This window comes from Stenella coeruleoalba, assembly GCF_951394435.1.
Source record: "Stenella coeruleoalba genome assembly, chromosome: 16".
In the NCBI taxonomy this organism is placed as follows: domain Eukaryota; kingdom Metazoa; phylum Chordata; class Mammalia; order Artiodactyla; family Delphinidae; genus Stenella; species Stenella coeruleoalba.
The window spans coordinates 63,334,894-63,357,737 of record NC_137162.1 but is presented as its reverse complement, the minus strand read 5'-3'; the positions used below and the strand labels follow the sequence as shown (position 1 = coordinate 63,357,737).

General features: G+C 40.0%; 1 protein-coding gene across 1 annotated transcript in view; it reads left to right on the top strand.

The window, feature by feature from the left end:
• Positions 1-22,844, top strand: part of TET1 (tet methylcytosine dioxygenase 1) — a gene marked incomplete at its 3' end in the record, with an annotated part of 130,883 nt that overhangs the window by 22,995 nt on the left and 85,044 nt on the right. Inside the window, exon 3 of the mRNA XM_079900132.1 lies at positions 14,339-14,392. Within this exon, the coding sequence (XP_079756258.1) occupies positions 14,339-14,392 (54 nt within the window). The remainder of the gene's footprint in view (positions 1-14,338; positions 14,393-22,844) is intronic.

Sequence of the window (22,844 nt, the reverse complement as noted above, 5' to 3'; positions counted from 1 at the left end):
TAATGATTTATTATTGCCTAATGGTTTCTAAATCTTTACCACTTTTGGAAACCTGAAGTTTGTAGTACAGGTAGGTTTTGGAAAGTCAGGTCCATTTCCTTCTCTCAAAAAGAGAAACTAAAATTTCTTTTACCTTCTTTCTGGTAAACACATCTTCATGCCCTCTCAAAGATGGGGGTTGAGCCAGCATTTAAGCATATCTCATTAGCGTAGCTAAATGACTGGACACTAGCCAGATCAGATTAGGTACTTGGTGTATTTTTAGCTACCATGGAAAAACCCAGAATTTTAAAGTTATTATTATTATATTAGTGCTTAAGTCCCACTAAATTTTCTACATGGTTTTTAGTTGCTAGGCAAGAGTTCCTAAGACTAATTTGATCCTGATTTAAATGATCCCAACACTTGTCTTTCATATGATGTTTCAAAAATCATAAAGTTAGAACTTCTACATCAGAGGTTTTTAATCTGGATGGGCTTCAGTGCTCTGTGATCCCATCTCCTCAAAATTATATGTAACATATTGGGTTTTTTTTATTTTTTGGGTTTTTTTTGCGTTACGTGGGCCTCTCACTGTTGTGGCCTCTCCCGTTGCGGAGCACATGCTCCGGACATGCAGGCTCAGCGGCCATGGCTCATGGGCGTAGCCGCTCCGCGGCATGTGGGATCCTCCCGGACCGGGGGGCACGAACCCGTGTCCCCTGCATTGGCAGGCAGACTCTCAACCACCGCGCCACCAGGGAAGCCCCATGTTTTTTGTTTTTTAACATATTGTTTTATATGCATTTTTCTGGAGAGATGGTCTTTAGCTTTCATTAGATTTCACAGAAATATAAATCATGTCTCCTACTCCCCAAAGTAAAAACAAGTAAGGGGGTCACACCAATCTTTTAAGACTTTGAAGGAGTGAAATTGACAACTGTTACTCTGGTTAAGCTATATTAAGATCCTTTATTCCCCCCATGTGGTCATCAGTGTGAGAATGGATCTATTTGTAACATTGTGATAGACCCCTGAAGCAGGGATGCCTGAGGAGCAGAAGTGATGTCTACAAAGGGTCTGGTAGAGTCCTTGCTACATAGTAGGTGCTTAATGTGGTGGTTATTGTTTTATCCTTGAAGAGATTTGCCTATTCATTTCATTACTTTCACCCATTTCCCTCTTGCTACCTGACTCACGTTACTTAGAGGAAAGTAACTAAAGTCCTCAGAATTAGCCAGTACACACCATTTACAGGATCTGCAAATGCATTTTTCCTGCAAGAGCATTAGGGTTATGAATGAATTGGTTTCACTGTTCCCATGTGATGCAGAATTATAGCTGTGGTTTCCGGCGAGACGATGCCACAGTTATTTTCTTGTCCTTGTATAATGAGAGGGTTTTGGTGTTTCTGCCATATTCTAGATATTTACACTACATAGCTCATTTTCGTATCATATTTCATATGGAACACCATTTTGTGGTGAGTTTTCTGTTAAAGGGCAAAAGTAGGATCAAGACAGGAGGAAGTGGGAGGACAAGACAGTGGAAGCCCACAGTTGATCCAAGCCATGGACTTTTTTGGAGGGAGCTGATCCAGTTTAGATTTAGAGAGAAAAGTGTGTGTGTGTGTGTGTGTGTGTGTGTGTGTGTGTGTGTGTGTGTTAGTTTCCTCCACACTTGCAGGAGTAAGCAACTTGTTTAGGAATTAACACAGAATTGCAGGGAGATTTGTCTACTAGGCAACATAAAATTAAATTACCTTCTTTATTCACCTACTTCCATTTTCTAGGGACATTTCTGGTACACTATGAGATGTCAAAACAAACAAAAATCAATAAAACAAGGAAAACAAAACAAAGTAGTGTTTAACTTATTTCTTTTAAAAAAGTCAGTAACCAGGGAACTTTGTCTTCATTGATAATTAAGTACATAAGATTTTAACAAAATTTAAACTTCTTTGACTTGCAGTGCAGGAAACTGGCAAAGGAAAGGAAAAAGGGAAAAAATGAACATTTATTGAGAGTCTACTATGGGCCAGACACTGTGCTAGAAGGCTTAATGTTACCATATTTGATCCTGACAGTGACCCATGAAGTGTAAGTATTAGGACTCTCATTTAGCAGACCAGGAAACGGAAACCCACATTAAAAAATGTATTAATTTCCCCTGGCTAGCAAGTAGTAGAGGCACTCTTTCCATTATGATAAAGGAAAATCAAACAATTTCTTCTTTTTAAAAAACTGAGATCTGGGTGGGGAGAGAAAAAAAAAAAACTGAGATCTAATTCATGTATCATAAAATTCACTCTTTTGAAAGTATACAATAGTGCAATAGTGGTTTTATATATATATATATTTTTTGTTTGTTTGTTTGTTTGTTTGTTTGTTTTGCCTGCAGAGCTTGCAGGATCTTAGTTCCCCAAACAGGCATCGAACCAGTGCCCCCTGCAGTGGAAGCACGGAGTCCTAACCACTGGACCGCCAAGGAATTCCCGGTCTTTAGTATATTTACAAAGTTGTGCAACCTTTACCACAATCTAATTCTAGAACACGTTCATCACCCCAAAAAAGAAACCCAGTATAATTAAGCAGTGACTCCCCATCCTTCTCTCCCTCAGCTCCTGGTAACCACTGATTTGCTTTTTGTCTTTATGGATTTGCCTATTCTGGGCATTTCATGTAAATGGAACCGTACAATATTTGGTCTTTTGTATCTGGCTTCTTTTACTTTAGCATAATGTTTTCAAGTTTCATCCGTGTCATAGCATTTATCAGTACTTCGTTCCCTTTTATGGCTGAATAATATTTCACTGCATGAATAAACCACATTTTGTATAAACATTCATCAGTTGATGGACTTCTGAGTTGCTTCTACTTTTTGGCTACTATGAATAATGCATTTACGAACATTTGTGTACAGGGTTTTTTTGTGGACATGTGTTTTCAGTTATTACGGGTATATCCCTAGGATTGGAACTGCTGGGTCATATGGTAACTCTTTGTTTAACTTTAAGGAATTGCCAGACTGTTTTCCAAAGTAGCTGTACCATTTTAGATTCAACAGTCCTCATCAAAACTTATTATCTGGGGCTTCCCTGGTGGCGCAGTGGTTGAGAGTCCGCCTGCCGATGCTAGGGGACACAGGTTCGCGCTCCACTCCGGGAAGATCCCACATGCCGCGGAGTGGCTAGGCCTGTGAGCCATGGCCACTGAGCCTGCGTGTCCGGAGCCTGTGCTCCGCAACAGGAGAGGCCACAACAGTGAGAGGCCTGCGTACCGCAAAAAAAAAAAAAAAACCAAAAAAACTTATTATCTGATTTTCTGATTATTGCCTTCCTAGTCGGTGTGAAGTGGTATTCCAGGATGGTTTTGATTTGCATTTCTCTAATGATTAATGATATCAAGCATCTTATCATGTCCTTATTGACCATTTGTATATTTTTTTTGGAGAAGTGTCTATTCAAGTCTGTCTTAGTTCGTTTGGGCTGCTATAACAAAATACTGCAGACGGGGTGGCTTACAAACAACAGAAATTTATTGCTCATAGTTCTGGAGAAGGCACCAGCATGGTTGAATTCTGGTGAAGGCCCACTTCCTGGTTCATGGTTTGTGCCTTCTCACTGTGTCCTCACATGGTGGAAGAGGCTAGGGAACTCTCTGGAGCTTCTTTTAGAAGGCACTAATCTCATTCATGAGGGTTCTACCCTCATGACTTAAGCATCTCTCAAAGGCCCCATCTTCTAATATTATATTGGGCTTTAGGATTTCAAAAAATGAATTTTGGGGGGACACAAACATTGTATAGTGCCTGTCATTTGGTAGCCACCAAACAAATGTTGGTTGAATTAAATGATACTAGTCATAGATGTGGAACTGGTATGTAGTAAACATTGATATCTGAAGGGGTTAATAACAACTATTATATACTGAGTACTCACTAAGTGCCTGGTACTGTATTAAGCACTGACATGCTCATTATCTCATGTAATCCTTGTAATAATCCTATGAAACATACATTCTTCCCTCAATGTATAAAGTAAGACACTGAGGCTTAGACGGGACAAGTAACTTGTCTAAGACTACACAGTTGATCTTGGATTAGAGCCCTTGGCTTCGATGGTAAGTGCTCATTTAAAGCACCATGTTCCCGGGAATTTCCTGGAGGTCCATTAGTTGGGACTCAACACTTCAGCTACCGAGGGCCAGCGTTCGATCCCTGGTCAGGGAACTAAAATCCCACAAGCGGTGTGGCATGGCCAAAATAATAAATAAATAAATAAAATTAACCACCATGTTTCTGAGCAAGGGGAAGAAGCCAAATATGAAGAACCTGGAGGATAGAGAGAAGTGGGACCAAAATGTGGACTGGTTAAGGATAGCCCTGCTAAGGCGATTGCTGCTATCTTTTAGACTTTTGAAACTTTGAAAGAGATGTTGTATAAGAATCTTATACTAGGTTCATTTTAACAAGGAAACTATATAGCACAGGAAACTATATAGCACTGTATAGCACAGGAAACTATATTCAGTATCTTGTAATAACCCATGATGGGAAAGAATCTGAAAAAGAATATATATATGTGCATATATATATGCAACTGAATCATTTTGCTGTACACCAGAAACTAACACACCAAAAAAAAGCTCCCTAGGGACTTCCCTGGAGGTCCAGTGGTTAAGACTCCATGCTCCCAATGCAGGGGGCACAGGGTCGATCCCTGGTGGGTGAACTAAGATCTTGCATGCCACACGGCACAGCCAAAAAAAAAAAAGAAAGAAACTAACACAACATTGTAAGTCAACTATACTTCAATAAAAATTAAAAGAAAAAAGAATCTTTTTTTTTAAATTATTATTATTTTTTTGCGGTACGCGGGCCTCTCACTGTTGTGGCCTCTCCCATCGCGGAGCACAGGCTCCGGACGCGCAGGCTCAGCGGCCATGGCTCACGGGCCCAGCCGCTCCGCGGCATGTGGGATCTTCCCGGACCGGGGCACGAACCCGTGTCCCCTGCATCGGCAGGCGGACTCTCAACCACTGCGCCACCAGGGAAGCCCTTAAATGAGTTTTAATTGCTTAATACCTTGTTTATTTGTACGTGTTCATGTGACAGCCATCATTCTCCGTTGCTGTAGTGGAACCACCTGCAAGTCAGCTGCCATACCAGAAGCTTTTTTCATAGCCATTACAGCATTTAACCCTAAAGTCAGCTTTGTCCCTCACTGAGTCTATGGGGGGTTAACTTACTCCGGGTCCCATAGTTAATAAGCATCATTGGGATTTGGATCCCACCAAGGACATACTGATCTTGTATAAGATCATATTTTGATATTGTTTGATGTAACATCTTAAGGTGGACAAGCCATGAGGAAATACTACTTTCTTTTAAAAAAATCTAAATTAATTTTCTTTGATCACATACATAGTTACGATTAAGAGAATTGTTAGGTATAGTGGTCCTTCATCCCCACCACCCCCTCCCCAAACCCACTAATGCTTCATTTATGATGATGATTAGCAAAAGTAGCCTTATAAGAATATGGTATATATTCATAAAGTTGGACACAATCACAGCATCAGTGAATGCAGTTTGACTTATTCTCAAATGATGTGCATGAAAGAACTGTTGTTATGAGCAAGGAAAATATCAATTCACAGTTTATAAATATCTAGTAAAAACATTAAGAACCATTTATTTTATTTTAAACAGCAAGAGCTAATGTACACTTTGAATAAGTGTTTGGAACTCAGGTAAATCAAACAGATTTGGGGGAAAATTGCATTTTCTTAACTAGTCATTAAGAGTATCTATGGAAACGCCATTATAATCGTTTAGGCTAAAACATTCCTGATAAAGATAGGCAAGTTTTTCATTTAAATCTGTACAGTTAACACGGATATAACCTTGAGCTCCATACTTGTTGATTTCTAAGGTGGACTGTGGGGAAAATAACTTTTTTGTTTTCTTGCTACGACAAATATATCTCCTCTTGATCCCACAAGTTATTCCTAAAGGGTTTTACATTGCAAAAGCTCAAAATGATCCCCTCAGACAATGAAATGGCAATCTCAAGTTAGAAGAAATGTCTCTAGGACTTCCCTGGAGGTCCAGTGGTTAAGACTCTATGCTTCCGCTGCAGGCGGCACGGGTCCCATCCCTGGTCAACCCCTGGTTGGGGAACTAAGATCCCACATGCTCTGCGGCCAAAAAAAAAAAAAAAAGGTCTCTAGTAAGAATATCAAGGACTGTTTATTTATTTTAGTTTAAACAAGAGCTAATGTACCCACTGAATAAGTATTTGGATATCAAGAAAGTTAAACAGACTTTAGAAAAAATTAATTTTAGGCATTCTATAATTATAAATATTGTGGGCTTCATGTCAAGTTTTTTCTTTTTTCTCTCTACCTGAGTTAAGCTCAATGGAAAAGTTATTCATTGTCAGAGATTCCACAGGTGTTAGGCAGTGCCTCGAATATAGCTGGTGTTCTCTGTTCTATTTCTGGAATGAACAAAAAAGAAGGGCATCCCTTTCTCCAAACATCAGAAGCATCTCTCCAGTACAACCAGAGTTACCCAGCTGAAAGAGTAACATTTCTTGGCAGGCAAATCTTGCTTCTCCATAGATTGTGTGGAACTCGAGTAAATTACTTCAAAAACTAAAGAGGTTAACCCTTCCTGAGTAACTGATCTCATCTCAACAAAAACCTACATACACTTATTCTCAAAATATTGCTTTACTCTGATTAGGAGACTTAGTTACATGAGAGTTTTTTCTAGCTAAGATACAAAGGTTTCAGACCTAGGATAAACCAGTCACCTCTCCTTAGTTCTCTTGAAAAGGTAGCTGTTTGTGTTGAACAACTTAACAGGGGTATCGTTGTCTTTTGAAAGGACCAATTATGGAAAGTTGAAGGATGGAACAGAAACATTTCAAACCAGAATGGTAGAGAATTAAGGCTGATTACATCTCTTCATATGCATTCTCAATGACCCGCATTAATGCCCATGTTGTAGCTATCTATTTATATGCATTTCTCCCCATAGTGTTACTGTCAATAGCCACAGTGCTCCCAGTGTCCTTGTATATGTTGTTACCTCCATCTGGGGCACATACTTTTCTTCTGTCCCTCTATGTTTAACCAACTCCTACTTACAGTGGAAATAAATGTCAGTTCCTCTGGGAAGCCTTCTCTGGACTTGCATAGATTTCTGGGCTCATCCCTTTTCTATACTACTTCATAATAATTATCTGTTTCTGTCTCTCCTGAGATGGTACGGTCCAGTGGGGAGCGGGGAGCCCAGCACCATGTCTGCATATTGAAAGTGCCCAACACTTGTTTTAAAACAACACTATTGTTTTAAGTTTTTGGTTATTAAATGGGGGTATTTCATTGTCAAAACATGAATTAACAAATTGGCTTAATTTTGCTAAACTTAGGAGACACCTAGGTCTAACTTTCTCTGAAAGAAGTTGTATGTGTGTAAATGCTTTGAGCTTCTCAGTGAAACAAGACAGTTTTAGGATTTTGCTATTAGATCAAAAACTGAGGGTATTGGACTTCCCCGGTGGCGCAGTGGTTAAGAATCTGCCTGCCATTGCAGGGGACACGGGTTTGAGCCCTGGTCCGGGAAGATCCCACATGCCGCGGAGCAACTAAGCCTGTGTACCACAGTGACTGAGCCTGCGCTCTGGAGCCTGGGAGCCACAACTACTGAGCCCGTGCGCCACAACTACTGAAGCCCGCGCGCCTAGAGCCCATGCTCTGCAGCAAGAGAAGCCACCACAATGAGACGCCCGCGCACCACAACGAAGAGTAGCCCCCACTCGCCGCAATGAGAGAAAGCCTGCGTGCAGCAACGAAGACCCAATGCAGCCAAAAATAAAAAATAAATAATAAATAAAACACAAAAAACTGAGGGTACAATGCTCTCTAGAGTCAGCTCTCTTGCATGAATAACATAGAGAAGGAGCCCGAAGGTACAGAACTTCCTTTAAAAAAAAAAAGAATAACATTAATTATAAAATACACAGGACAGACTAGGAATAATAAGAAGCATTCAATATGTCATTCACAAAAGGGGAAATATTTTCTAAATTGCAGCATCCTTTGTGATTTGTTTTTGACAAAAAGCCATAGATGCTGTTATTGGATTTCGCTGTGCAAATTATGGATCTAGACTGTAATAGAGGTAGTAGACTTGTCAGTTTCAAGTTAGTACTACGAATTGTTGAAAAGAAATTGGGGAGAGGGGATATTTTAGCCTCGTTTAGTATCTGGCATTATCTACGGTTCACCTCATTGTCAACTGTTCTCACTTGGCAGCTGCTGAAGATCACTGCTTGCTTACTTGTTCCTTAGTTCTTGCTATTGAAAAGCAGTTATTTTTACCAGCAGTAAGCAGGACTGCTAGAGAGAATGGAGTTGGATACTTGGTAGACCAGGCCCCTTAGAGGGAAAAAGCATTACTGCAGATAAGCCTCAGGGAAGGAAGTGGGGGAGGGAAGCCAGGGAAAGGCTGTGCCAGGGGATCGACTCAAATCACTCACGATTAAAAACTGCGAAGATCTCCAGTGTTAGCCTTTCGGGTTCCTATGTCTCACACGACATAAAATTAAACTCACTTTAAGATCTCCATTAGAACTGTTAAAGTATGAACCGCCTTTTTTTTTGTGATTCTTATTGATTGGAAGTTTACAAAAGGTGGTACTTGGAATATCTGAACCAAGTATCACAGCAAAAGCTATGTCTCCAACAGTAAATAAGAGGAGACATATAGAAGGATTTAATGGGAGGCGAGAGTGTGGCTTATATTGGAAGGATTTTGTGCTGCGCAGGTATCAATTTTGAGGAATAGTAAATAACTCGAGATTAATTTAGAAGAAGACTCCTCCTAGGCAGTATCTGTATGTCTAGTTTCTTGTGGGTGCAGAACTGCTTATGTTTAGAAAGAGAAGTAGGATTTTGAAATTATTCATAAATTTATCTCTGAGGGCACACAATATTATCTTTTAAAAAATACACCTAGGGCTTCCCTGGTGGCACAGTGATTGGGAATCTGCCTGCCAATTAAGGGGGCACGGGTTCAAGCCCTGGTCCAGCAAGATCCCACATGTCACGGAGCAACTAAACCCGTGTGCCACAACTACTGAGCCGGCGCTCTAGAGCCTGCGAGCCACAACTACTGAAGCCTGTGTGCCTAGAGCCTGTGCTCTGCAACAAGAGAAGCCACCGCAATGAGAAGCCTGCACACCGCAACAAAGAGTAGCCCCCGCTCGCTGCAACTAGAGAAAGCCCACACAAAGCAACAAAGACCCAACACAGCCAAAAATATATATTAATTAATTAATTTAAAAAATACTGGGGCTTCCCTGGTGGCGCAGTGGTTGAGAGTCTGCCTGCCGATGCAGGAGACGCGGGTTTGTGCCCCAGTCCGGGAAGATGCCACGTGCCGCGGAGCGGCTGGGCCCGTGAGCCATGGCTGCTGGGCCTGCGCGTCCGGAGCCTGTGCTCCACAACGGGAGAGGCCACGGCAGTGAGAGGCCCGTGTACCGCAAAAAAAAAAAAAAAAAAAAAAAAAAGAAAACTAATCTTTGGACTTCCCTGGTGGTCCAGTGGCTAAGATTCCTCGCTCCAGGCCCGGGTTCCATCCCTGGTCAGGGAACTAGATCCCACATGCCACAACTAAAGATCCCGCATGCCGCAACGCCCACGTGCCGCAAGTAGGACCCGGTGCAGCCAAATAAATAAATAAACAAATATTAGGAAAAAAATACTAATCTTCTTGAGCTGCTGTTGTAGCCTAAAAACGATGCATGTGAGGGGTTTTTTTTGGAAGTATTGTTGATTTACAGGATTATATTAGTTTCAAGTGTACAACATAGTGATTCAATATTTTTATAACTAAGGGTGTGGTTTTGAAGTGTTTTTTGTTTTTGTTTTGTTTTTGGCTGCATCACACAGCATGTGGGATCCTAGTTCCTGACCAGGGACTGAACCCGTGCCCCCTGCAGTAGAAGCGTGGAGTCTTAACCACTGGACCGCCAAGGAAGTCCCTTTTTTTGCGTGTGAAGATGGTTCTTTTAAGGTTATTTTGGGATATTTGCCAATTCTATTGTTGAGTAATGAAGAGGAATTATAGAGAGAGCAATGTAAATGGTTAGATTCAGGCTCAAGTTCAGGTTTTAACTTGCTGTGTAACCTGAGTTAAGTAATTTTACCTCTTTGGGCCTCAGTTTATCTATGACCTAAATTTTCTCTGATGTTCTTTTTTTAGCTCTGTAATCATGTGACTTTTAAGAGAAAAGAGATAGATCTCATTTTGTAATATTTGAAAAAACCTAATACACTTGAGTTATTACAAAATTAAGTAACTCATGCAACTTAATAATGGTTCCTTGTAGGGAAAAACATAGATTTAAATGACAAAAATAAGTTCTGAATAGGTTGGACTACAACGCAATGTGTCTTAGTTTCTCAACTTGTCATTCATTCAACTGGATCTAGTTGTATGCATTTTGCTCTAAATAATAAGATAATGGAGGGCTTCCCTGGTGGCGCAGTGGTTGAGAGTCTGCCTGCCGATGCAGGGGACACGTGTTCGTGCCCCGGTCTGGGAAGATCCCACATGCCGCGGAGCGGATAGGCCCGTGAGCCATGGCCGCTAGGCCTGCGCGTCCGGAGCCTGTGCTCCGCAAAGGGAGAGGCCACATCAGTGAGAGGCCCGCATACTGCAAAAAAAAAATAGGATAATGGGAATGGCTCTTGACCTCCACCTTCTCTGCTAGTAATTTCTGATTATTTTCTCCATCAAAGTTCATTTCACCTAAGCCTTGAGCTGAGATGGACAAATCGCTAGGTATAGAATTTAGAACAGATGGTCACAACTAATTGATGTTACCAATCTACTCTGTGTTCAAACAAGTATAGATCTTCATGGTGTAGTATCAGTTGGATATTTGGAGTTAATGTTAGTTCTGGTCACTTCCATTAACCCCCATTTAGCTGGGATGAGCTTTGGCTTTATTATTAACTCATTTTACAGAACACTAAACATAGACCTTCGATGTTTGCTTAGGTTGCCAAGTGCGATGTTGTGTGGTTTCATGAGTATCCCATACAGTGAAAACGCCTGTCCATGGGGCTTTAAAAAATGGACCTCTCACCAGTGTGGATATTCAGTAGACCTAAGACTCTGATCCTGATTTTATTTTATTGAGGGAAACATATGGATCACACAGGTAATAAAATGATTTAAAATATATAATTATATCTTTTTTATTTTTTCGCCACACGGCACATGGGATCATAGTTCCCCAACCAGGGATCGAACCCGCATCCTCTGCACTGGAAGCACGGAGTCTTAACCGCTTAACGGCCAGGGAAGTCCCCTATAATTATATCTTAATATATCATGGCCATTTTACTAAATTGTGAGCAATCAACCTGGGAAAATGTTGATGCTTTTTAAAAATGTTATTCGGCTATTCAAGGGGAGAGGCATAACCTGTAATTGAAATGGAAGACACTTTAAGAAATATAGGGCTACCCTTGTGTGCATTGCTGATGGGAATGTAAAATGGTAAAAAATAGTTTGGCTGCAGAAAATGGTTTGGTGGTTCCTCAAAAAATTAAACAGTTGTCATATGACCCAGCAATTCTACTCCCAGGTATATACTCAAATGAATTGAATGCAGGGACTCAAATAGATACCTGTATACCCATGTTCATAGCAGTATTATTCACAATAGTCAAAAGGGAGAAATGACCCAAAAGTGTATCAACAGAAGAATGGGTAACAAAATGTTGTTATTCAGCCTTAAAAAAGAATGAAATTCTTAATACATCTTACAACATGGATGAACCTTGAAAACATTATGCTAAGTGAAATAAGCCAGACGTAAAAGAACAAACATTGTGTGATACTACTTATATGAGGTACCGAGAGCAGGCAAATTTATAGACTCGGAAAGTAGAACAGAAGTTCGCACGGGAGCGGGAAGTTACTGTTTAATGAGTACAGAGTTTCTGTTTGGAATGATGAAAAAGTTCTGGAAATGTAAAGTGGTGATACTTGCACAATATTGTGGATATACTTAATGCTACTAAATTGTACACTTTAAAATGGTTAAAATGGAAAATTTTATGTTATGTATGTTTTACCACACACACACAAATCTCCAAAGAGAAAGAAATGTAGGGTTAAAAGGTTTAGCACTCATTTTCAAATCTTGTATTTGGTCCTGTTTTCCTACCCATTCATTTCACGGTTGCTTCATTCCCCACAGAGAGCTTCTTAGCGTGGGCTCGGTGTGCTTAAAGTTGCCGTGGTGGACGTGGTTAGGTCAAAATCCACTGGTTTTGCTTGCTGCTTACATTTGTTAAAAATTTTGAAAGTGGGTGGGTGAGGGAGAGGTAGTTTAAAGTGGGGAAACAATGCATGTTGGACTTCCCATTCCAACAAGAAAAGCGTGCTTTTGTGGCAGACTGAAAGGCTAGGAATCAAGGGTGATGAAATACAGGCTTTCCGGCCTTCTCTCTGTTCCCGATTTCTGGTTGTGGGAATCTGTTCTGAATCCAACTGCAAGTGGAAAACCAATCTTTGGCTGAGCAGCCAGTGAGGCCCTCCTGCCAATCCCCCAAATGTGCTGCTGAAACTTTGGCCCTGTGAAGATGGAGCTGAGGCTGTCTTCCCAAGATCTGTGCAGCTGTCAAGGTGGCTGTGATGGGACTGTGACTGGCCTCTGCACTGCATTTTGGCAGTGACCTTGAGACCTGCCAGCTCAAACAGCTGTCCTGGTTCTTCGTCTACTGCCCCTGTTCCATGTCCAGGAAGCTGAAGGGAGGGGCTAAACTCCTCTGGCTCTGTCATTCCCAGGGTCTGGCAAGTTCTAACTGTGGTGCCCAGCTCTCCCAGTGCTTACCACCCACTGGGCATGGGGGCAGTTCAGGTGTGTTGAGTGTGGCTGGTTGCTTGTTCCACCTCTGGCTCGGCTCCCAATCCCTGGGAAGTAAGTGGCTGTGTCTGTCCATCAGCCCGTGCACAGACAGGCTCCACGTGGGGACTTGCTTGGCAGCTCTGCGGAGAGATGCTCAGTGACAGTTGATGATCCTGGGAGGCAGAGGAGCCAGAGGTGCTTCTTCTGTCCCAAAGTTATGAATCCGCCTTCTGGAAGGGATGGATTTCTTTGGGAAATGAAGGTCATCAGAAATGTCCAGAGCAAGAGAGAGAAATCTTTTTGAAACCTCCAGCCACTCAGAGTGGCAAGTGCATTTTGAAAACTCCTCCACCCCTCCTTGCCCTCATCCTGTCCTTTCCCTTTTAAGTGGATTTATTATTATTTTTTAATCCGCCTTTATCATTGGACATTTATTGACAGAAATCAAATTGCTGTGTTTCTGGGCAAAGCGCCTGCTGCAGAGAGGTGTGGTTCCCGAGGAATGAGACACGCAGCCCAACAGCTGAGCCTACACTGTCCTCACATAACCTCCCTGCCTTAAATATCGCCAATATTTAGCCTTGCCTTATAAAGTAAAAATGCACAATACCTTCCAGAGTTTCAGCAAGCCCAAATGCCCCCATCAGCTCAGTTATATCTCCTGTACGTTAAAGATAGGACCGCGCACCCCTCCCCCCGCGCAGACCTGCCCTCGGAGCCGCCAAGAGGTTACTAATCAGGGAGAATCCGCCATCGATCCGATGGTGGAGACCTGGGGGATTTGTGTGCATTGTTTTTGCTGAAGCCTCCTGTGATTTCGGCGCGACCAGATCCTCTGCAGCGAACTCCATGTCGCAGCTTGTGGCTGCCTGTGTCCTGTGGTGAGAGCGGAGCCGCACAGGAGATCCTTTGTCTAGGAAGGCTAGGCAGAGAAGATCACTTTGGAGTTGCTAAGCTCTGCATTGCCATTGGCTGCACTCTTTGTGGGGCTGTTTTTGCAAAAGGCATGCCCAGCACGTCTACAGTGCTGGCAGGCCAGGGCTGCCTTTAAACACCATGATAATAATACCAAAAAGCAGTTTGCAGAACTGTTCAACTGTAGAGGCTTCCTCTGCAGAAGCAAGCAAGATGGCTACCTCGTGGGCTTCGCTGTGAAGAATGCAGAGGCTAATTAAGACAGACTTTAAGGGGAAAAAAGGGTATTTCCCTACTTCATCTTTATGCAAGGCTTTTTTTCAGTGACTTTTGAAGTGTACATTTTACATAAGCTCTTTAGGTTCTGTCTAGCAAACATGTTGATGATTTTAGATGGTATAAGTAGTTTTATAGAGAATAGCCAAAAATTTTTTGGGGGGGGAGGTGGGAGCTAATTTTTTTTCTCTTATATGGAGGCTCATTTTGCAATTTGATTTTTTTTAGGTTATAAAGGAAAACAAGAGGCCCCAGAGGGAAAAGAAGCCCAAAGTTTTAAAGGTAATCAGCTATTGATTAACTCATATTTAATATTTTTCCATTTCATATAGTATTTTTCTGTCACTTAGGGGTAAATTTGGAGTACAGTAGATGTAAATTCTCCCAGATTTTCAGTAGATAAATGAATTTTCACTCAACTAAAGTGTTTTCTCTCTCTTTCTCTCTCTCTCTCTCTTTTTTTTTGATACGTTGCATAATATGCATATTAGCATCCTTTATTTTCAACTCCACACGAGTCTGCAGACAGAAAACTTTATATGCAAGTGTTGTGAATAAAATTTGTGGCTTTTTTTTGTAGCTCCATTTGTAGCATCTGCATTTGTGGTGTTGCACCAGTGTGTAAACTTCAGCTCTTAAGGAGAAAGACACTATTTAAAGTTGACAGCTATGATCCATTGTGATTTTAATGGACCTTCCATTAGAGACTATTTTAAAATGTGTGATTTTTCCAAAGGAAAAGGTGCTTAGAGGTTCTAGTTCAGCTTAGAATGTGTAAGCCATTGAGGTTTTACAGCCAAATTACAATTGCTTAATCCCAAATTCTCATTATATCATCTTTAATTTGGGCATTCATGGAGCTGTAGGATTGTGTATGCTTTCTTTATTTTCAGTAGTTTGCCTAATGAGTATTTAGTAGTTACCTAATTCAGTGATAAGCTAGCAGTCTGTGTTATGAGCTTTGTATAGTATTTAAAATGGTTAATTTAAAAGCATATGACATTACTAAAAGTTCAAGACTAGCTTTAGCAAATAGGTGCTTATGTGTTAAAGGTTTCAAGTGGTATATTGCTATTATGAATGTAACTATCCTGAGCAGTCAAGCTTTTTAATTCAAGAAGACATATTAAACAATAAAACGACTGGTCTTTAAAATTATATTGTGTATATATAATTGAAAATATCTTACCTTAATCTTAGCTTTTCTTCTGCAAATAAAGTTTTGGCACTCATAGAGGAACAACATGTTTGAACTGTGGCTATAGCACATTTTAAAATCTCATTTGTTTCCCCAGTTGTGTACCTTGAAAATGCTATTGACATGCAGAACCAAACCTTGCATTGCTTTCTAATTTGTCTGACCACTTCAAGTTTCTGTTTCCTGTGTGTACACAGCATTGCCATGTATATTTTTCATCAACCAACAAGTATTTATTTAATATTTACCACACAGTCATCAATGTGCCAGGCACTGTGAAATGAATGAGATTGCTTGGCACAAATTCTCACTGGGCCTGGACAAATAGAATACTGGTTATTTTCAAGGTAAATTAAACCCTTCTCTGTTTTTCTCCTGCATATTGATCCACCTGCCCCCTTTTAATCCTTTCCCCTCCCCCAATTATAGAGGAATATCATTAAAATCCCTAAGTATATTTCTCAATCTCTTTTTACACTTCCTGTGTTGGGTGTATCCATCTCAGGTGTTTTGTCTTAAAATCTTCAAGTGAGAAATAGTTTCAGTCCTGCTGTTATAAATGGCTCTCAAATTTGTGTGTGTGTGTGGGGGGTGGCGTGGGGTGGGAAAGCAGCATGGAAGAAAGGGATGGAGACTGCATGGACAAACTAACATGGACTAATCTTGGTAGCTAAATCATCACCTGCCTTTCCTACAAGGTAGAATTGGACTTTGGGAATACTATTTAATTCTATGTTTATTTTGTTAGTCTGTGGGTGTCCTGTCACCTGAAATAAATTTCAGAAGTAAATATACTGTGTATTGCTTTTTTGAATCATGGCAATGGACCCTGACTTTTAAAAAGAAATAAGTGCCTGTGGATGGCTGAAATTCATGTGCCACAGCAAGCAGAACCAAACTGTTGCTCACTTCCTCTATAGTTATCAGTTGTTGTACAACAGTAGAAAAATGCTCTAAAAGGAAAAAAATTATTTTTTTTTCTGATGTTGGCATTTTTAAATGTTTTCTTTAATTTTCTGTTGGGCATAATTTTTTTTTGTTCCTTTTCAAAGAAAGCTTTGTTTCTCTGCTCCACAGGAGAAATGCTAAAATACTTTCAGATTTTAGCTTGATATGTGTAAAATATAGTTAGAGCAAGTGTAGAATATTATATAGCCCGAAGGAGATGTTAAGAAAACTAAATCCAACTTTTGGGAGGGAGGGTGGAGGAAAAGTAAAGCTTTCCATTTAGGATTTTATGGGTGAGAACTTAACATTCCAGCTGGCTGCTACCCAGGGGATCAGTCACGGGAATCTACAGGTTACACCTTGGTTTCCTTTCATAATTCTTTCTTTGGTTTTGGCATTGTGCCAGACTTCTACTCTTCTTCCTTTGACTCTGGCCTCTTAAGTCTTCACATCTCCTGCGTCCCTTGCTCTTTGTCAGGGTGGCTGCTACATATAGGTATCCTGACTCATTTTCATCTTCATCTATTGGAAGGTAGTTGGATAAATGAAGAGTCTGACTAAGGAAATTGGGAATAGAATTGAAGCTTGTCTCATCCTACTCTGAACCTGCTAACTAAATACTGAATCCAGTTGTGGGGCTGAAATTGCCTGGTGTGTCTCACACCTCTCATCTTTAAACAATCTATTATCTATTATCTATATCAAACAATCTATTATCTATATCAAAAACCTGTATGCATTCTATTACAATTCGAAGTTTAAAACTATACATAGTGATCTGAAATCCCAGACTACAGAGAGCGTTTTCCTCGAGCTGAAATGACGATTTCTGTCCAAAGCACTCTAATGGCCAGAATGGGAACCAAATCATGGGGGTGAGGGTGGGGGTGCTCAGCACAAACTCCTGCCCCCACTGGGGCTGAAGGACCAGGTTCCTGCTCAGGCGCTCTTGTTGATCACTGGAGTTGATCTGTCTTCATAGATGGCAGCATGTTACCTGTGCTATAATTGTTTGCTTGACTGTTGAGTAAGGTGAAGGTATGAGATGATTTCAGGCCTTGATTCATGAACTTGTACTTGTGAGTGGCATGGTTTGGAGCTCCTCTTGGTAGAAACATTTATGTAAATAATCACTATTTTGTGTTTTGGGGTGGGAGAAAGTCAATTTTAAGGTAATATCACTTTAGTTAGGTTGTCACTCCCTGTCCCTAGAGAAAATCAGATTACACAGTCAGTTGGGAGTATTGGGGAGAATTTAATAAAGGGATTGTTTAAAAGAGGTGGGCAGGGTTCAGAAAAATCTAGGGATGACAAAGCATCCTGGGACTAATGACAGCAGAGAGATATTGCCGTTCCTAGGCCTGAAGGGACAGGGGCTTTTGTGTGGCCCTTGATAATGGGATCTTTCTTGAAGTGAAAGTCATGGGGAGGTGGGTTTGGAAATAAATACTCTGCCATCCAGTTTCCTGCTGCTTTCATTGGTTGATCCCAATCAGAAGCCAAAAGGAAAAAGGAAGCCTACTGATGATGAAATATATCTTGTTCCGCCTCCTGTGTCATGTAAGAGGGTGTAGAAGATGGAGTGGGGACCTGAAGGGCAAACCAAACATACATTCAGCATCACTACTGACCACAGGGGCAATATGGTAGGGTCAAAAATGGTACCAGAATCATGGTTATGTAAGAAAGTAACACTGGACAGGGTTGGGTGAAGTTTATATAAGAACTCTATACTATTTTTGCAACTTACCTGAAAATCTAAAATCATGTCAAAATAAAAAGTGTGGGTATCCCTGAGAATGAACTGCATTTGTACATTCTGTAATTTCTTATCTGGTAAGGAACATTTTCTAGCTTTTTGATTATAAAATATCATCAAAGTATTATTTGGAAGAACTGGGTGAACAAATATAAAGAAATGTCAGTGTATATTAAACCAGGACACTGTCTACAAATGATTTAGAAATGAAAAAAAAAAAAGAAAACTAAGTGATCTTCCTGCTAGCTTCTATGCCACCAGCTCTGTTCATCACTGTTTCCTTCCTTCCTTGATGATGCTGATAAAAGTAGAATGAGTGGTTGTTGCGGGGGACAGGGGGTGGGATGGGGGTAAATAAGACATATTTCACTAGGAGAGAAGGACAAGACACTGGCGTGTAGCTATAGTGGTAAGTCTTTTAGAAACGTTTTAAAAGGAGAATCAAATCATAAATGAATCACATTCATATGTGGTCTTGATTTACATGACAGTGATATTCAAAATATTTAGTACCTTCATGGCCTGGCACACAGTTAATGCTCAATATGTGTTGTTTCTTGAACAACAGTATTATTAACATTCGATAAATACTTTTTTAGCCCATACTAAATGCTGGGCTACAATGGTGTGTAAGACCAAAGTGATTTCAGCCCTCAAGGAGATTAAATGTTGCTGAGGAAAGGCCAAAAAAAATTAAAGACAAATTAATAAATTACAAATTGTGGCATATACTTTGAAGGAAACAAAGAAACAAAAAAAATTTGCCAAGACAGGGGAAAACACCCCCTAGGGAAATTTACTTGGTATCTTTGAGAACTATTCCCTTCTTTTGTAAATTGTTACATACACTAGTGAGGGTTTAAAACTACCAAATTAGATACAATTGAGTTACCCTGTTTATCTTAAAAACTCATTAAGCTACAAGAAATGAAAGTAACAGGGTTACTAAAGATTTTTTTTCTGTGCACACTTATCTACAACTTTGTTTCAGTTAGTTAAAGAAATCATTGGTAAAATGATAAACTTTTCTTAACTCTAGTTATAAAGTAACATTCCATGACTTATAGCAGCAACATGTTACAAATTTTAGTGACATTCTATACTGAGCTTGATGGTTGTTCAGGGGGGAAAAAAGCCATTTGATAGTCTTTTTTTTGGCTGCACTATGCGGCATGCGGATCTTAATTGCCTGACCAGGGATCAAAACTGCACCCCCTGCAGTGGAAGCATGGAGTCTTAACCACTGGACCGCCAGGGAAGTCCCTTGATAGTCTTACATAGTCCCAGGCAAAGAATCCCAGACTTCTGAATATAACAGACCATGGGGGCAGTTGGGGGTGGGGGGCGAGGCAGGGGAGATTCAGAGTGGTGAGAGCATCCACAAAGGGATACCAGCTTTATAAACAAAACAATAACAACAACAAAAAAACCCCCACAAACATATAAATTGGAAGAAGATAATCTCAGAATATAGGGTGGTCATATAAAATTTAATAATTTATCCTTATGATTCAACACATGGTCCTTATTTTCCTCATGTCATAAGCTGGCAAAAACTATCAGAGACTAGTGCTTATCCATCAGTGTTTATTCACACGCTCAAAGGCACACATGGGGCTTCTGTTTTGCATACCCAGAAATTGTAACATAGCATTTTGACCAGGGACGATGAGACTGAGTTCAGGCTGAGAACTCAGACTCGGGGCTGAGTTCTCACTAAGTCAGCTCACATACAGTCAAATCATTCATTTATCATCGCAACACGAACATTTCCAGTGATTCAAAATTCATGTCCATTTTGTAATTTCTAGGAATGATCCCAAACAGAGAATCAGTGAATAGAAGCCAAGTGGGGTGAATAGGCTTGAAGAAAATTTCATTCAGGCTACAAAAAAAGTCTGTTGAGTTTTTCCTAGCTTAGAAAAGAACATATGCTTTGTGTCTTGAATCCTTATGCTCATCTGATAATGTGTTTGTGCTTTGATAGTGCTAGATTCATACTGTTTTCTGAGGTCTGCCTTGCTTGTTGTATAGCTCTCCATCTATTGGCTAGAATATCATCTCAATAGACAGGGGCTTCTCTGGGGCTTCCCTGGTGGCGCAGTGGTTGAGAGTCCGCCTGCGGATGCAGGGGACACGGGTTCGTGCCCCGTGTCCGGGAAGATCCCACATGCTGCGGAGCCGCTGGGCCCGTGAGCCATGATCGCTGAGCCTGCGCGTCTGGAGCCTGTGTGCCGCAGTGGGAAAGGCCAGCATACCGCAAAAAAAAAAAAAAAAAAAAAAAAAAAAAAAAAAAAAAAAAAAAAAAAAAAAAAAAAAAAAAATCAGTAGATAGGTAAAAAAAGCCAAATAAGAACTGTTAAATTTTTGTTAAAACCTCACTAGTATCTTAAGTCATTTTCAAGTTATAATTAATTTTATAATGGAATGCCTTTCAATATTCAAAATGTGTCATAAAAATAATGTTTTTAAAGATGTGATGGCAAGGGAACTTCCCTGGTGGCGCAGTGGTTAAGAATCCACCTGCCAATGCAGGGGACACGGGTTCGAGCCCAGGGTCGGGAAGATGCCACATGCTGCGGCACAGCTAAGCCCATGTGCCACAACTACTGAGCCTGCGCTCTAGAGCCCATGAGTCACAACTACTGAGCCAATGTGCCACAACTACTGAAGCCCGGGCGCCTAGAGCCCATGCTCTGCAACAAGAGAAGCCACCACAGTAAGAAGCCCATGCACCGCAACGAAGAGTAGCCCCCGCTTGCTGCAACTAGAGAAAGCCCACGCACAGCAACGAAGACCCAACGTAGCCTAAATCAATCAATCAATCAATCAATCAAACACCATTTAAAAACCTTTGGTAAAAAAAAGACGTGATGGCAAAAAAAAAAAAAAGACGTGATGGCAAGATTTATCCACCACAGTGGCCTATCCAAGAGAATGAAGGTTACAATGTCATTCTTTAACCTGTTCTGATGCTTCATAGTTTTAAATACTAACTGTTTTAGTATTTTTTGAGCTAAAAACAGGACTTTCTGCACATGAAATATTTTAAGGGAAGAGATGTTACAGTTTTATTATCTATGTTTAAAATTAATGATATATGAATTTGATTAAAGCATAGGTTCTTTTCATGGTTCTAGGGAACCAGATGTTAAACAGTAAACTTATTTTAGCAACTTAGTTATTTTTAAGTAACTAAATTATTTATTTTAAGCATTATATTGTGTGCTTAATTTTAAATATAGTATACAGAAATACACACTCATAGGATCATAAGATTGTTATAGACTTAAGTGAATTATTTAATACATGTTACATTGCCTAGGACAGCTTGACATATAGTAATTTCTCAATTAGTGGTGTTATTACATCTAAAGGTATAATTTATCCTACTAAAAATATTAAGTGAGCCTTTAAGAAAATGTGTATTTTCTTAGCAATATATTCGCTTGCCTTATTTGAGAAATATAAACCTGTATTACAAAAAGCCTTTTCTTTCCTTTTAAAAATGTCACTTCTGCTTTTTCTAATAAGAATTATCAGAAAGGAGTCTTTAAACCTTGAATATATTAAATTTCTCTCTTTCCTGTTTTATTTACATGTATATATTTTATAGAATCAATAATTCTATAATAAAGAGTAGAACATCATCACTATGAAAAATAATCTCACAGCTGATGGTTAGTTTCAATTATAGAACTCAGCTGCAAAGGACTAGGATGAACATATTTGAAACAGGATATAAGTTATAGTGACGTTTGCAAGTTCTGTACCTTAAGCATGATTTCTTCCAGGTAAGAATCACATAAGAAAGTTTTCACTAAATTATCACAAAATTTATCTTAGATATCTGAAAGTATCTTTTTCTTAGAAAAAAAGTTTTTACTTAATATCTTGTGTATTATTCTACTTTAGAAAGGGGAAAAAATCTAATAACTGTGTATTCCACTTCTTGAAGTAAGTTTAATATTATTTTAGACATAACTTCTCTGAAAATAGAAAACACAAATCTGAAATTTTCTGAGTATTTAATTTTTTCTTTTGCCACTTGGCATGTGGGATCTTAGTTTCCTGATCAGGGATCTAACCCGTGCCCCTTGCATTGGAAGTACGGAGTCTTAACCACTGGACCACTATGGAAGTCCCCAAGTATTTAATTTTGATATCATAGGTATTTAGGGCTTTTGATTACTTTTAGTTTTAAAATTTAAACCATGTGTATTTTTGTGGTATCAGCAGTGACCAAAGGAAAGTGCCTGACTGAGGGAAATTTAATTGAACTATCTGAGAGCTATTTTCATTTTTTTTTTGGATTACTTTTTTCTTTATTATTATTAATAAATTAATTAGTTTATGGCTGTGTTGGGTCTTCGTTGCTGCGTGCGGGCTTTCTCTAGTTGCGGCGAGCGGGGCTACTCTTCCTTGTGGTGCACAGGCTTCTCATTGAGGTGGCTTTTCTTGTTGCAGAGCACGGTCTCTAGGCATGTGGACTTCAGTAGTTGTGGCATGTGGGCTCAGTAGTTGTGGCTCACGGGCTCTAGAGTGCAGGCTCAGTAGTTGTGGCGCATGGGCTTAGTTGCTCTGTGGCACATGGGAGCTTTTGAGACCAGGGCTCGAACCCGTGTCCCCTGCATTGGCAGGCGGGTTCTTAACCACTGAGCCACCAGAGAAGCCCTATTTTCATTACCTTTAAACCAGAGTGGATGTTCAATAAACGATAGCTATCATCATCATGATTGTTTTTGTTATGGTTGTTAATATAAAATAAAATCCTTTATAGAATATTGATGTGTTTAGATTTTTAGTTGCTTTTATTATTCGGTAAACTA